General features: G+C 41.1%; 1 protein-coding gene across 1 annotated transcript in view; it reads right to left on the bottom strand.

Moving 5' to 3' along the window:
- CCDC171 (coiled-coil domain containing 171) overlaps positions 1–14,526 on the bottom strand; it is a 665,674-nt gene that overhangs the window by 135,626 nt on the left and 515,522 nt on the right. The window contains 1 exon segment of the mRNA XM_030194229.1: positions 12,828–12,959. Coding sequence (XP_030050089.1) covers positions 12,828–12,959 — 132 coding nt within the window.

Below are 14,526 nucleotides of genomic sequence, written 5' to 3' on the forward strand. Positions count from 1 at the left end.
ATATATAGAGTATAACATTTATCCAGTCAATATCTTAAGATGTTGAGGAAGCTTGACTACCATTGCTAAAACCACATGTTATTGAGCATCCTCCACTTGCAACTAAATCGGTTTAAGGTATGACTCTTTTTAATTCCAGACCAACCCTACTGCAACAGAAAAGCGTTGTGGTAGACGTAATCACCAGGAATCACTCCAACATGATGCATGATCTTTAGGTAAACACTGATAAGTAAGGCAGAGAGACCTTGAAAAGAAGATTGCCTTGGAGGCAAAAACATATAAGAATTTTTTTTTTTAAGTATGTTAGACACAAGCTGGTAAAAGAATCAGCTGGACCGAGAGATGACTGTGGGGTAAAAGGGGCACTACAGGAGGACAAGGCCATAGCAGACTAAATTAATTCTTTGCTTAAGTCTTTACTGAGGAAGATGTGGGGGAGACACTCATGCCAGAAATGGTATTTAATGGTGATGAGTTGGAAGAACAAACAAATCTCTGTAACCTTGGCAACTTGACAATCTAAACAGTAGTAAATCGCCTGGACCAGATGATGTACATACTAGAGTACTGATGGAACTAAAAAAAAAAAAAGAACTTGCAGAGCTAGATTGGGTGGCAGAGCTGGTGGCGGGAGGCGGGGATAGTGCTGGGCAGACTTATACGGTCTGTGCAGAGCCGGTGGTGGGAGGCGGGGCTGGTGGTTGGGAGGTGGGGATAGTGCTGGGCAGACTTACACGGTCTGTGCCCTGAAAAGGACAGGTACAAATCAAGGTAAGGTATACACAAAAAGTAGCACATATGAGTTTATCTTGTAGGGCAGACTGGATGGACCATGCAGGTCTTTTTCTGCCGTCATTTACTATGTTACTATGTAGTACAATTACACCTAAGAGTTTTATGCAGCTTACAGACAAGTTAACAAGGCATTCCTAGGAAGATACATTATCGAGTAAATATATTTATAATAGGGGGAAATATTCAAAAGAAGTTGCACATTGACTGGTGGCTGGTGAACATATGGGGCAATTCTATAACTTGGCGCCAAGACTATGGCACTAATTCTATAATGTGTAATTAAACTCTGGAATTTGTTGCCAGAGAATATGGCAAAACCAGTTAGTTTGGCAGGGGTTTAAAAAAAAAAAGGTTTGGGCATGTTTCTACAAGAAAAGCCCATAAGCTATTACTAAAATGGTCTTTGGAAAATCCACTGCTTATTCCTGGGATAAGCAGCATAAAATCAGTTTTTACTCATTTGGGATCTTGTCAGGTACTTTTGACCTGGATTGGCTATTGTTTCAAACAGGATACTGGGCTTGATGAAACTTCAGTCTGACCTAGTACGGCAATGCTTACGTTCTTATGTTTAGAGAGCACAATGCTTTTTATTAGCCCATAAAAAATCTTCTCAGGTCACTAACCATTTACAAAACCTTTTTTCATACTCCACAGGATCCATACTCAGTATGAAATAAATTTTAGGAGCTACCATCATTTTTCTGTGGCAAAGGAAAAAGAAGGGAGCGACCAATCTATTAGCAATTCCTTAACCTTCTAAATTACTTCCGGAGAGCGTGCCTGTATTGTTTGCTCTATTTGTGTATAAAAGTTAATCCCTAGATACTTCGGGCCTGATATTCAGAATGATTTCAATGGCCAGGAGAGACTCCTAGCCATTTAAATTGCAGGTCTGGGCCTAACAAGGCTCTTCAGTGTAACTTAACTAGATAGAGCCACTGATAATGCACAAGCATTGGGGGTTTTCTGGGTGGCATCGGCATTTAGTCGGTTACGTACCGATTTTCCGTACGTAACCTGCTAAGATAACCGCATAAATAAGACTGCATAAAGTGTGGTCTTCTCTTTATGCGGTTATTTATGGCATGTTAAGTGATGATTATCACACTTAACCGGCTATGTTTTTGCCTGCTCTATATACCTGGAAATTCATGCTGGAGCCAGGACATGGCCTGGTACTGAATTTCTAGGAAGTGGAAGAGTACAAGCAGTGCATGTAAATCTCTCTCATGAATATTCATCATGGATATCCTGAAACCCTGACCTGCTGGGGTGGACACTATTCGTGAGGAGCTGGCTAAACTAAAGGTGGACAAATCGATGGGGCAGGATGACATATCTGAGGGTACTGAAGGAACAGAGACGTTCTGGCGGTTTCACTGGCTGACCTTTTCAATATTTTTCTAGTGTTGGGAGTGGTCCCAGAGGACTGGAGAAGGGTAGATGTGGTCCTTCTCCACAAACACGAAGTAAGGAAGAGGTTGGGAACTACAGGCCAGTAAGTCTGACTTCTGTAGTAAATAAATTATTGGACACACTTTTAAAACAAAGAGTAGTAAAGTTTTTGGAATCCAGTGGATTACAGGACCCAAGGCAACATGGTTTCACCAGAGGCAGACAAATGTGATAGAATTCTTTGACTGGGTGATCAGAGAGTTGGATCAAGGGACAGCAATAGATGTGTGTATTTAGATTTTAGCAAAGCCTTTGACAAGGTTCCGCATAGACAACTAATAAATAAACTGAGTGCCCTCGGCATGAGCACTAAAGTGACTGACTAGATTAGAAACGGATTGAGTGGTGGCAGAGGGTAGTGATAAATGGAGCTCCCTCTGAGGAAAAAGGTGTTACCAGTGGTGTGCTACAAGGTTTGGTTCTTGGGCTGGTTCTTTTTAACATTTTTATAAGTGATATTGCTGAAAGGCTGTCTGGTAAGGTTTGTCACTCTGCGGATGATATCAAAAGCTGCAATAGGGTAGACACCCTTGATGGTGTAGATAACATGAGGAAAGACCTAGCAAAGCTTGAAGAATAGTTCAGAACTTGGCAGATTTAATGCCCAAAAACTTGGGCTGCAAAAACATGAGGGAATGGTACAGCTTAGGGGATGAATAACTTTTGTGCATGAAAGAGGAGCGAGACTTGGGTGATCTTATATTAAGGTGGCCAAAAAGGTAGAGAAAGCAACAGCAAAAGATAGAAGGATGCTTGGGTGCATAGGGAGAGAAATGGCCAGTATATGGGGACAGAATTAAAGACCACAATATGTATACTTTGGAAAAAACGAATACGTCTAACAAAAGCCTGTGCTAATCTTGTTCTTGTACTTCTATAGTATTTATGTGATAATTAAAAAAACTAGGAGGAAAAGACCTCAGACCAGGGGCGTAGCCACGGGTGGGCCTGGGCCCATCCATTTTCATCCCAGGCCCGCCCAGCAGAAAACCAGCCACTATCAGTCCCTCCTCCATCGTTGCAGCTTCAGCAGCAAAGTTATCCTGGTGAGATGTCATTCATTCTTTAGACTGCAGCGCGGGACCAGCCACATGCCCGCTAACAGCTCTGCGCAGCGTTCCGACTCCCATCCCTTAAGACACAAACGTCCGACACAGAGAAACAGGAAGGCGGGAGTGGGGGCACCGCACCGCTCCGCTGCACAGTCTTATCGTCTCTGCTGCTCTGCCTCCATTCCCTATGGCTGCCTACTGCAGCGCAGCTCCTGCTCCTCTAGCCTTTGCACTAACGTGGTCTGCCCTGTAGTGCACGGCACGCATCGATCTGGCATGGCGAGGTTTCATTTCGTTGTCTCCAATGAGCCCCTAGGACCCTTGGATTGAGAGTGGGAGACGGCATGGCGTCGAAGGGTTGAGGCCACGCCACGGACTCGTAGGTTGGTGTTGGTCGATGTTTTCCCTCTCCCACACACACAGCCAGAACTATAATCTCGGGGCAGGGCAGACGGGCCTGTGGGCTGCTTCATCCACGTTGTCGTTCTTTATTGTTGGTGGCATTTTTGTTTGATCTTGCATAGGGAAGCCGGCTTGTGCGGTATGGGGATGTACACAGAGGAAGAATAATAGTGGGATAACTTTTCGTTGTGATTTATTCATTGTGAGCCATGATCAGTGTGTCATTTGGAGAGGCTGGTTGTGGGGACACCCTAGCACGTGTTGTATTTGTGTGGAGATTTTTTTTTCTCCTGGTGAAGGGCAATTAAAACCGGTATTATAAGAGTCATGTGCTCGACATTCAGAGTTTCTATCACTCTATTTATTTACTTATTTTAGAACATTTTTATGTATGTAACAACCAAGGCATGCACTAAGGGATATGAACTGGGTTGATACATGAGAGCATTTGAAGTCTTTTTTTTTCCCTGTGTCTGGGTCAAGGCAGGGGGATGGTTTGTGGGAAGTAATTATTTTTACAGGATACTGTGATGTGTGTTTAGATGTTTGTCATTATAGTAGACTTATGTCTTGTCAAGTTTAGGTGTTGCTTGTATGTTCTATACACTATTAATCAGAAGGTAGAAGAGACCAATTTAAATCTCATGAGAAGAGACCTCTCCTAGGGGTGCCAGATGGAGCATACATTATTTAACCAATAGCACATTTAAAGCTGCCAATTAAAAAAGGTATGCGTACACTTACCTGTTGCTTTTCTGTCCATTTACAGACTCAAAGTGGCACATACTGTGATGCTTTGGGTGTGCAATTGGTTGGGTGGTGTGTGTTTTGGCTTGCACTTTTGGGAGACGTTTCTTCTCTTGAAATTTTATGTATTTAACAGTTGTAACCTGCCTAGAATTGTGGGATAGTGCAGGATTGACAAAGTGTGTATGTGGTTTATGTTGATGCAGGACGTCTGTTGGGCAGATCTGCCCAAGTGCATACTAAGGCATTATTTAGACTCTCCCATGAAACACAACTCATACCTATATATATAGTGCCCACCCATATTAGCTCTGGGCCCATCCAAAATGTAAGGTCTAGCTACGCCACTGCCTCAGACGCCCCTAGTGCTCAGTGCCGAAGCACAGACAATTTTAGCACTAAATGGGCCAATCGATGGCATGGATGGGCAGAATGGATAGGTCATATGGTCTTTATCTGCCTTCATTTCTATGTATCTGTACATACATTATTAACGGGTGGAGGAGTGGCCTAGTGGCTAGGGTGGTGGACTTTGGTCCTGGGGAACTGAGTTCGATTCCCACTTCAGGCACAGGCAGCTCCTTGTGACTCTGGGCAAGTCACTTAACCATTCATTGCCCCATGTAAGCCGCATTGAGCCTGCCATGAGTGGGAAAGTGCGGGGTACAAATGAAACAACAACAAAAAAAAACTATTTCCTCTCTACATTATGAGACTTTTCTATAATATGCAAGTGTGTTCTCAAACATGATTAGAACTTCCCCACTGCTGCAGAGCCTGGAAAGTATTGAATCCATTTATCTTTCATCTGATATACTTTTTTTCCTTTTAATAGGGTATCTCAATCCATTGTGTGAGACAATATATTATTAATACTCATCCCTATGATGGGTAAGTTAAGAATACTAGTCTTTCTGTATTACCAAATGCAACGGGTATCAAAAAGAAATGATTATACCACCTCTCTATTGAAATGCACCTAAAGATATGTCTCAGCCCACTTCTAACCCTTAAGCAATAAGAATGAGTGGTAAGTTCTACCATTACATAATTATATACCACATGGATCTAAGAATCCTAAGTTTCCTGGTGCATAGTGTCTTCTTCCTATTATGAAAAGAGAATAACCCATCTATATTATACTTTTAAAAAATGGAGGAAAAAAGACAGAAGGAACAGGAAGGGAAGGTAGGGAAAGGGAAATGGGACTTGATACACTGCCTTTCTGAGGTTTTTTTGCAGCTACATTCAAAGCGGTTTACATATATTCAGGTACTTATTTTGTACCAGGGGCAATGGCGGGTTAAGTGACTTGCCCAGAATCACAAGGAGCTGCAGTGGGAATCAAACTCAGTTCCCCAGGATTAAAGTCCACTGCACTAACCACTTACTCCTCTACTGGGGAAAATAAGCACTAGGTACAAGATGAGTAAGGAGAAAAAAAAAAGCAGCACTGAATATTTATGGTACCATGCCTGAAGCTGAGATTGAAAAAAAGAGGAACAAATCAGATAGTGTTAATAAAATCTTTGATCTCTAGCTGTAGGGAGGAAAGCCATTGGTGAAAACATACACAAAACTATACTGCAGTTTTGTTTCATGAGTGGTCTTTTCCAATTTATGCACCTTTAGCTTCAGTGCTATTATAGAGCAACGTGGGTGTGCTTGTCTTATGTTCTAGTCCCCTGGTGAAAAATCTGGCATCAGTGCATCACAAAACTTGAGACAAAGTCCCTGACAACTGAAAAAATCCTTAGCTACTTTGCTGCAGTTCAGGGAGCAGCGTGGGGTTACAGGGGTGTGCTGGTAAATTGTTAACAGGGGACTCTCTCTTGCCAGCAAAGTAAAAGAGAATTCAGGAGGGGCCCAAGCCCACATTTTGGGATCCATTTGTTAAAGTAGCCATGGAGAACCGGCTCCCAAAATTCTTAAAAACAAACGGCTCTCGAGAGCCTGTGAGAGCCTGCTCCAGCACACCACTGGTAATAACTCACCCCACCATTTCTTTACAATGGGTCACAGTTGACTTGAATTTGGCAAAGGCCTAGCATCATTAGAACTGCCATAGAGACTCCATTATCATCAGGTTGTGACTAAACAAATGAAAGAAATGTTCTAGTTATCTCCAAACAAACTAGCTTTATTTGTCAAGATACTTGTCTAAGTACCCCTGTAATTGTTACTGCAACTCACATGTTTTACTGGTTGAACATCACAGTTATTCTTGCTGAATACTGCAGTCCATATCTCATGCCCATGCTTTTCATTTGCACTGTCACAGCCAGGAACTTTTTCCAGTGGTCTGCTGTGAGTTTTGCTACATATGGTATGATTGAAAATTTTTTTCCTTCATACTGTAAAAATTCACTCTGCTTCACTTCCATCAAGATCTGCAGCGCTTATGAGTACCTGAGTAATTTTGCTACTATAGGCCTCAAATATTTTTAATCCGCTCACAGCCACGAAGCGGTTCTATACACCCTCCTGAACTCCAGTGGTACTTCCATTGGCAGTTATAGCAATTTTGGCAGCCATGACTCTAAAAAGTGCATCATATCTTTCCCTTCTGAATCTTCTTTAAAGCCTAGAATTCTCACGTTGTTCCATCTGTTTCTGTTGGAGAAATATTCTATGTCCATCTCCAATGTCTCCATTTTAAAGCCTTGGCTGTGCATTTGTGAAATCACTTTGATTTTCAGCACTCTATGCTCTAATTGTTCGATATACACTCTAAAAGGTGCAACCACTTCTATAAGCCCTGCAACCTCCTTTTCATTTACAAGTCTTCTCATAGTTCTTTTAATGCTTTTAGCTCTTCTATCCGTGTTTCAGATATTGCAGGGCCAACCTTTGATGGTGCTGCCTTCGCTGGTGTTAGAAGATCTTGCTTAGGCCTTTTAGTTCCAGACTCAATTTTAGCTCTCTGTGTCATGTCTCCTATCTCAATGCAAGCAGCATCCTCGGGCTGCGCGGGGTCCTGTCGACACACACACTTGACTGGCACAGCCCTGAGCCATGTGTATGTAGCTCTTCTCTGGCTGCAGGCTCTTTGATTGCTTTGCTTGCATGCACCTGGCTCTGCTCGCTCTCTGCCTGGCTTCCAAGCTCCTTGATTGCTTTGCTTCCATGCACCTGTCTTCTCTCTCTCTGCCTGGTTTCCCTTGATTCTCTCCTATTGGTCTTCCGGTTCCTCCTTCCCCTGCTCTTGTCCTATGGCTGTGCCCCTTCTCCCTGCTGATGTCAGACGCCAGCACTTTATCAGCTGAGCTCTTCCTGGACTCTATGCTTCGGCTTCTACTTTGGTAGGTGTTACTTGCTCAGTAGTTTGCTTCTTCTCTACTTTGTCCCTCGTTGCTGACTTTGCCTGTACCTGGATTACTCTCTTGCCCTGCTGCCTGCCTACTGACTTTGCCTGTACCTGGATTACTCTCTTGACCTGCTGCTTGCCTACTGACTTTGCCTGTACCTAGATTACTCTGTTGACCTGCTGTTTGCCTACTGACTTTGCCTGTAACTGGATTACTCTCTTGACCCGCTGCCTGCCTATTGACTTTACCTGTGCCTGGATTACTCTCTTGTCTGTTGTTTGCCTATTGACATTGCCTGTACCTGGATTACAACCCTGCCAACTGCCTGCCCTGTTGACATTGCCTGTTCCTGGATTACTCCCCTGCTTGTTGCCTGCCTATTGACTTTGCCTATACCTGGACCACTCTCTTGTTTGCTGTCTGCCTGGCCGACACATTCACCACCCCGCTTCCTGCTCCGTCTCGTAAGACCTGTAGGCCGCCCGCACCTAGGGGCTCAAGCTCTGGGGAACAGCCGTCAGCGCAGGTGAAACCCGGTGTTGTCCGGCCGCCAAGCAGAACCTGGTCCGAGTATCGGGCTCAGCAGCACCCTACTTGGTACAAGAACTCACAAGTCTGACACTCTCTGTTCCTGACATCTTGAAAAACATCTGGGAGCACTTCAGGCAATACAATTGTCCAGTAAACGAGTACAGAAATATCAATTAGTGATCTAACTCTCTTGTTCCCCCCCCCCCACCCCTGAGTTAGAAACAGCTTTTCCATCTTGCCCAGCAGCTAACAGCCCTCCTTCCTTTTCTATATTTTAATGGATAACAGTACCACAGACCCATCACCTTAGCCTATTCTACAACACTGCCAAATCTGCCCCTTCTTTCTGAACACACTACCAAAACCTATATCCATACTTTCATTACCTCCTGCTTAGACTACTGCAACATATTCCTCACAGATTTCCAAGTAAACACACTCTCTTCACTATAATCTATTCAAGCTTTAAAAGTTCAATTTATCTTTTGTCACTGTTGCTACAACCATATAATTCCTCTTCTTCAAATCACTACATTACCTCTCCATCTGCTTCCACATACTGATTCTCTCAAGGCCATTTCAAGGACTGTACCAGTGGTACTGCTGCACTGAGAGCAAGGAAGATGGGGTGCAAAAATTGCTCCTTGTCCATTGTCTCCCCTGTAGTGGCTGTGGTGCAGTGGGCAGAATGTGGGCACTAGGGAGCGTGTAGCACAGGGAGCAATTCCAGCTTCGAACATTCCTGGTTTCTTTTATTGACCAACTTCATTCATTCCATAGATCTTCACCAGATATCCTCTTATCTCTCCCTACAACCTTCCTGGTGAAATCTGCTCATCAGACAATTCACTCTCTTCCTTCATTGTCAACAACTCCCAAATCTATATTTTCTATTTTGCTAAGCCATACACTTGGAACAGACTTCTAAGCTGGTGCTCAGCACTCCATCTCTGGCATTATGCAAGTCTAGTCTAAAACCCCATATTTTTGTGATATTTTTAAATCTTAATTCATTTCTTCTGATCACAGTTGTTGCATGTTAGCATTTTCTTAATAAATGCAATTCCTAAAGCCTTTTCCCCCTGTATATCATCTTGACTAGATTGTAAGCTGTACATTGGATGCATACATCTAGTGGTGATACAGAAATGAGAAATAATAGTAGTAAATAGCCCGACTTTCCTTAGGGCATCTAGGTGGGAAATGGGACATTCAAGTCAGGACGTTCACATTTTCCCATGTATTTTTACTAAAGGCTCTGCTGAATGAGAGGTCTTCTGTAAAATTGAAATTAAGTCATTCAGGTTAGGACATCAAGTTCCACTAGCATTTTAGAACAAGATCTGCCAACATACAGCCTGTTCTAAAACCAATGGACGTTTCACAGAGAGAGTGGTGGATACTTGGAATGCCCTCCCGCGGGAGGTGGTGGAGATGAAAACGGTAACAGAATTCAAACATGCGTGGGATATACATAAAGGAATCCTGTGCAGAAGGAATGGATCCTCAGAAGCTTAGCCAAAATTGGGTGGCGGAGCTGGTGGGGAGAGGAAGAGTTGGTGGTTGGGAGGCGGGGCTAGTGCTGGGCAGACTTCTACGGTCTGTGCCCTGAAAATGACAGATACAAATCAAGGTAAGGTATACACAAAAAGTGGCACATGTGATTTTGTCTTGTTGAGCAGACTGAATGGCCCGTGCAGGTCTTTTTCTGCCGTCATCTACTATGTTATAAGCCGGTTACATGAGAAAAGCGCATTCTTTTTAAAGCCTTAAATGGGCACATAAATGTTTATGGTATGAAACAGCAACATCAACATTTATAGTCTGGCACATAAATGTCTGTTAGCCATTTTAGAAACAAACGTTTATTTTTCCAGAAGCTGTCAATGCCCGGTATTCATTGCCAGTTTCACTTTCAGGGAGAACAGCAACCACTGAGAGACTTTGGGAGTGATCTTCCCTAATCCCTCCAGAGAAGCGTTGTCAATATAGTATTTTTCTGAAACCTAGATATCCCAACATTGATCCTTTTGGACACAGACCTGAATTTTCCTTCTGAAATGGGTTATAAAAGTTTATTGTTTAGGCGTACCCTAGTCCCGCCTAAAACCTGTCCCCTTATCCTGATGCACATTTTAAAGTTTTATATATATCCTAGTTTTCTAAAACTGGAATTTAGACATTTATGCAATATAAATGTAAGCGCTGATTTATGCATATCTAAAACTTGAACAGTACTTCTAAAATAAACACCTTTAGAGCATGTGCAAATACGCATACAAATGCTGGCATGTCCAATCTGAACAGCCATTTCAGTAACAAATATGTTTAAAAAAAAAAAAAGAGAGGCAAATAGGTCCCTCTCTAAGTGCTGGTTTTTACAAAACTGGACATCCAGGATCAGCTAATTAAGGGGTCAAGCAAAATAACTCTCCTTAGGGAATTTTTGAGGCAGATTAAACACCAGAAAAATTAAAAATAACTGTCCCTTCCTCCACCCCCACCCCCCCAAATCATTGGTGCAATCCCAGTCTCAATGAGCAGCTATTTGACACTTACACCTGCTTTAAAGCACATGTAAAGGCCAGAGCCAATATTCTTATAAAGTATACATGTACTGCCATTGTAACATAGTAAGTGACAGCAGATAAAGACCTGAACGGTCCCATCCAGTCTGCCCAACTGTCACACTCATTATCTATTCATGATTAAATCAACAATGAATGTGAAGTAAAACATTTGATCAGTAATTCTTTGGCATTTCTGGAACATAGACCATAGAAGTTTGCCCGGCCCTGACCTTACATTCTAACTACTTCTCATTTGTGGGCCACAGACTGTAAAAGTCTGCCCATAACTATAGTTACTGTTGAAGCCCTTTCCAACCCATCCTAAACCAGATTGCCATATATGGGACACAGACTGTACAAGTCTGCCCAGCACTGGCCCTTGTTCATCACAGCTGGAGTCGCCATCTAAGCATCATTTGACACATCCACACACATGTACTACTACTACTAATCATTTGTAAAGTGCTACAAGACATACGCAGCGCTGTACACATTATATGCAGGAACTTTCTCTGTTCCTAGAGGGCTCACAATCTAAGTTCTTCGTACCTGGGGCAACGGAGGGTTAAGTGATTTGCCCATGATCACAAGGATCTGCAACGGGAATCGAACCCAAGTTGCCAGCATCAGAGCCCGCTGCACTAACCATTGGGCTACTTTTATAGAATCCATTTCATAATTAGAGAGTAAAATAGAAATACAGGCATACTTTTCTAGCCTGCCTATAACATGTCCTCTTTCAAACTGTGTGTGCTGCAGCTTTCATACATGTAAACAGCAGCTTTCTAAAATAGGTATTTTCATTTGTAGGGCTTTTACACATGTAAATGCTGCTATTCACGTGTAAAAACCACACAAGCCTTCTAAAATGTCCTTCCAACTGTCTCAAGAAATTCAAGAGCTAGATCTGAGTTAGAAACAACTTGAAAACATCACTATAGGTGGCATGAAACAGATAACTGGTAAAAAGAAAGGATTTATTGAATGTATTAACAATGAAATTGAAAATCAAATCATAAGAAAACCAATGCAACTACACTGCACTACTCATCAACAGTCACTGGGCAGCAAAATGACATTTGGCATGAAAATTATTCTCTGTCTGAATGACTTTAGAAAATATGCATTTAATCACTGCCGAAGTCCAATTTCAGTTACTGAAACAAACTAAATTCAGCATTGTGTTGTATCATACTAAAGCTCAATAGTTATGCTGTGAAGTGGTGTGAGAATGAAGTCAGTTGCTAGATTTTGCTTCAGCACTGTATTATATCATTTAAGATATTGGCACACTTGAACGTAAGATAACTGAAACTTGACATTAAATGACAGAGGACAATTGATATTTCTTGTCCCTGCGCTTTTAATTCAGTCATCCAAAAAAAAAAAAAAAGCAAGCAAGCAGCCCTGCCACTAAGGAATAATGCAGCATAATAACAAAATCATTTTAATGATTATTCAAATAAGTATGAGAATCCAATGTGTACATGCCATATCGTCTCTACAGCTTTACAGCAAGAACAATTGTTTAGATATGAAAACATAGCAAGATTTAAAATAAATGACTACGATGGCTATAACTTCTGTGCATGAAAATGCCAAATTGGTAGCTAACCACAACCTACATTGGCAGAGATACAAAAGTAGCTGACTTTTTACATTTTAGATCCTGAGTTAACTATTAATTTTTTAAAGGAAAGGATTTTTATATTAGCAGATAAAGATGATAACCCAATTTATGCAAGGCAGAAACATTAGAGACAGCTGTATTAATAATGTGTTCTTAAACACCATTGCCACAACATTTGTTAGGTTAGTTTTTCCTATTGAATATTACAGTTTAGTGAAAATAAGCTTCAAAGAAAATAACCTGTCCTTAATGGTCAAATACTTCTGAAGCCCTTATTCTTTGAAACATCTTTCTTCACCAAACAATAAAAAAAAGTTATATAGACTCTAACCTGGCATGCTAACACCTCAGGTCCACACAATTGCCCTTTCATTGTAAAGGTTTCTGGATTCAGTTTGGGCAAAAGTAAGGTGAATTCATTCTTGGTTGTCGCAGTCCATGACAGTGAGATCTGATCTCTGACCTAAAGGGGAAAAAAAATAGCATCAATGGTAATTCCCCTTCAGACACATTAACTGGGATGAACTGGGTCCCCTTGAGCCCACTGAGTGGACCTGCATTGATCGTTAGTCCTGAAATCCATGAATAAATTTAGGACTAATTGATTTTTTGTTGCAAATAAATCTCTAATTCAGAGTGCTAGCAGAGAATCTTGCGAAGAAAACACATCTTCCTCTTGACTGAAATGAAAGGGGAAAATTCACTGTCTTTTACTCAACTGGTTTATAAATCTAGTTTACCAATATCCCTGCCCCCCCCCCCAAAAAAGGCAAAACAAAGCAAAAATATAAAATCATACTGCATAAAACAAGCATACCTTTCATTTAGATAGCATGCTATTTTTGTATCATATATTGAGCTAAACCAGTTAACAGAAAGTAACAAGAATGATAAATATTACTGAATGTCAAGAAAAAAATGACACTCGCACAAGGAGTTCAGAGAAGTGCAAATACAAAACCTAAGATTCAATATGAGTCGGAATCCTTTCTAAAAAAATACAAACATTAAACTTTGTATTTGTATTTTGCAACATAGTTATTACACATACAAAAACACATACAAAAACAAACACCTACTTTATCGCATAACATCTAAAACAGATGTACCAGAGAGGAAATTAAAAGTATTTGGATAAAACCTCAATAATCGATACTTTTAAGGAAGTATTCCTAGGGTAAAACTATAAAATGTAGATTATTTCCGTAAATGGCTCTCACTTTAAGTGTTGAAAATATGATGGTTATGCTGTTGATATCACACTGCCACCTTATGGCTATAAGTAGCAATTGGGTTTACCACTATACTAATGAAAACTACTAATACATTCAGTTAAATCAAAATATAAACATATTTCTCACTGTCATTCCCAAACATGTTACCCTTTCATATAAAGAGATGTAATTCCAAATATAAATCCTGAAAGCTGCTGTTCTTGTTTTTCTGTGCATACAGTAAGCAATATTAACATTCTTAATATTTTTAATCTCTCTTATATGCGCTCTTCACTTTTCTTAATTATACAAAAGGATTGTTTTAAATGCATTTGTACAACTGACTAGCTTGGGCACGGTGCTGGACAAAACTGTTTTCTGCAGATATTTTTGCTTGGCGCACACATGAGTGAAGAGTGAGTGAGTGCCAGATTCCATATAAGAATCTGTATGTACTATCCAAAGCAGACAAATTGCTGTTTGCTAGACGGGTCATTATACTATGTTATGATGATTTTACACACACACACACACACACACACACACACACACACACATAGAGAGAGAGAGAGCGCTCTTTCAGTAACACTTGGGGACCATAGGTCAATTTTAGCAGACAATGGAAAAGGAGCTGGTACTCAGTAACCCCTCAAAAAAAAGCCATATATATATATATATATATATATATATATATATATATATATATATATAATTTTTTTGAATTGTGGACTAACACGGCTACCACACCTCTCTACTTAAGATGGGAGATACCGCATACAGCCGCATGAAAAAGCAAATGAACAAACTTATGGAAAA

The sequence above is a fragment of the Microcaecilia unicolor genome, chromosome 2, assembly GCF_901765095.1.
Source record: "Microcaecilia unicolor chromosome 2, aMicUni1.1, whole genome shotgun sequence".
NCBI lineage: Eukaryota > Metazoa > Chordata > Amphibia > Gymnophiona > Siphonopidae > Microcaecilia > Microcaecilia unicolor.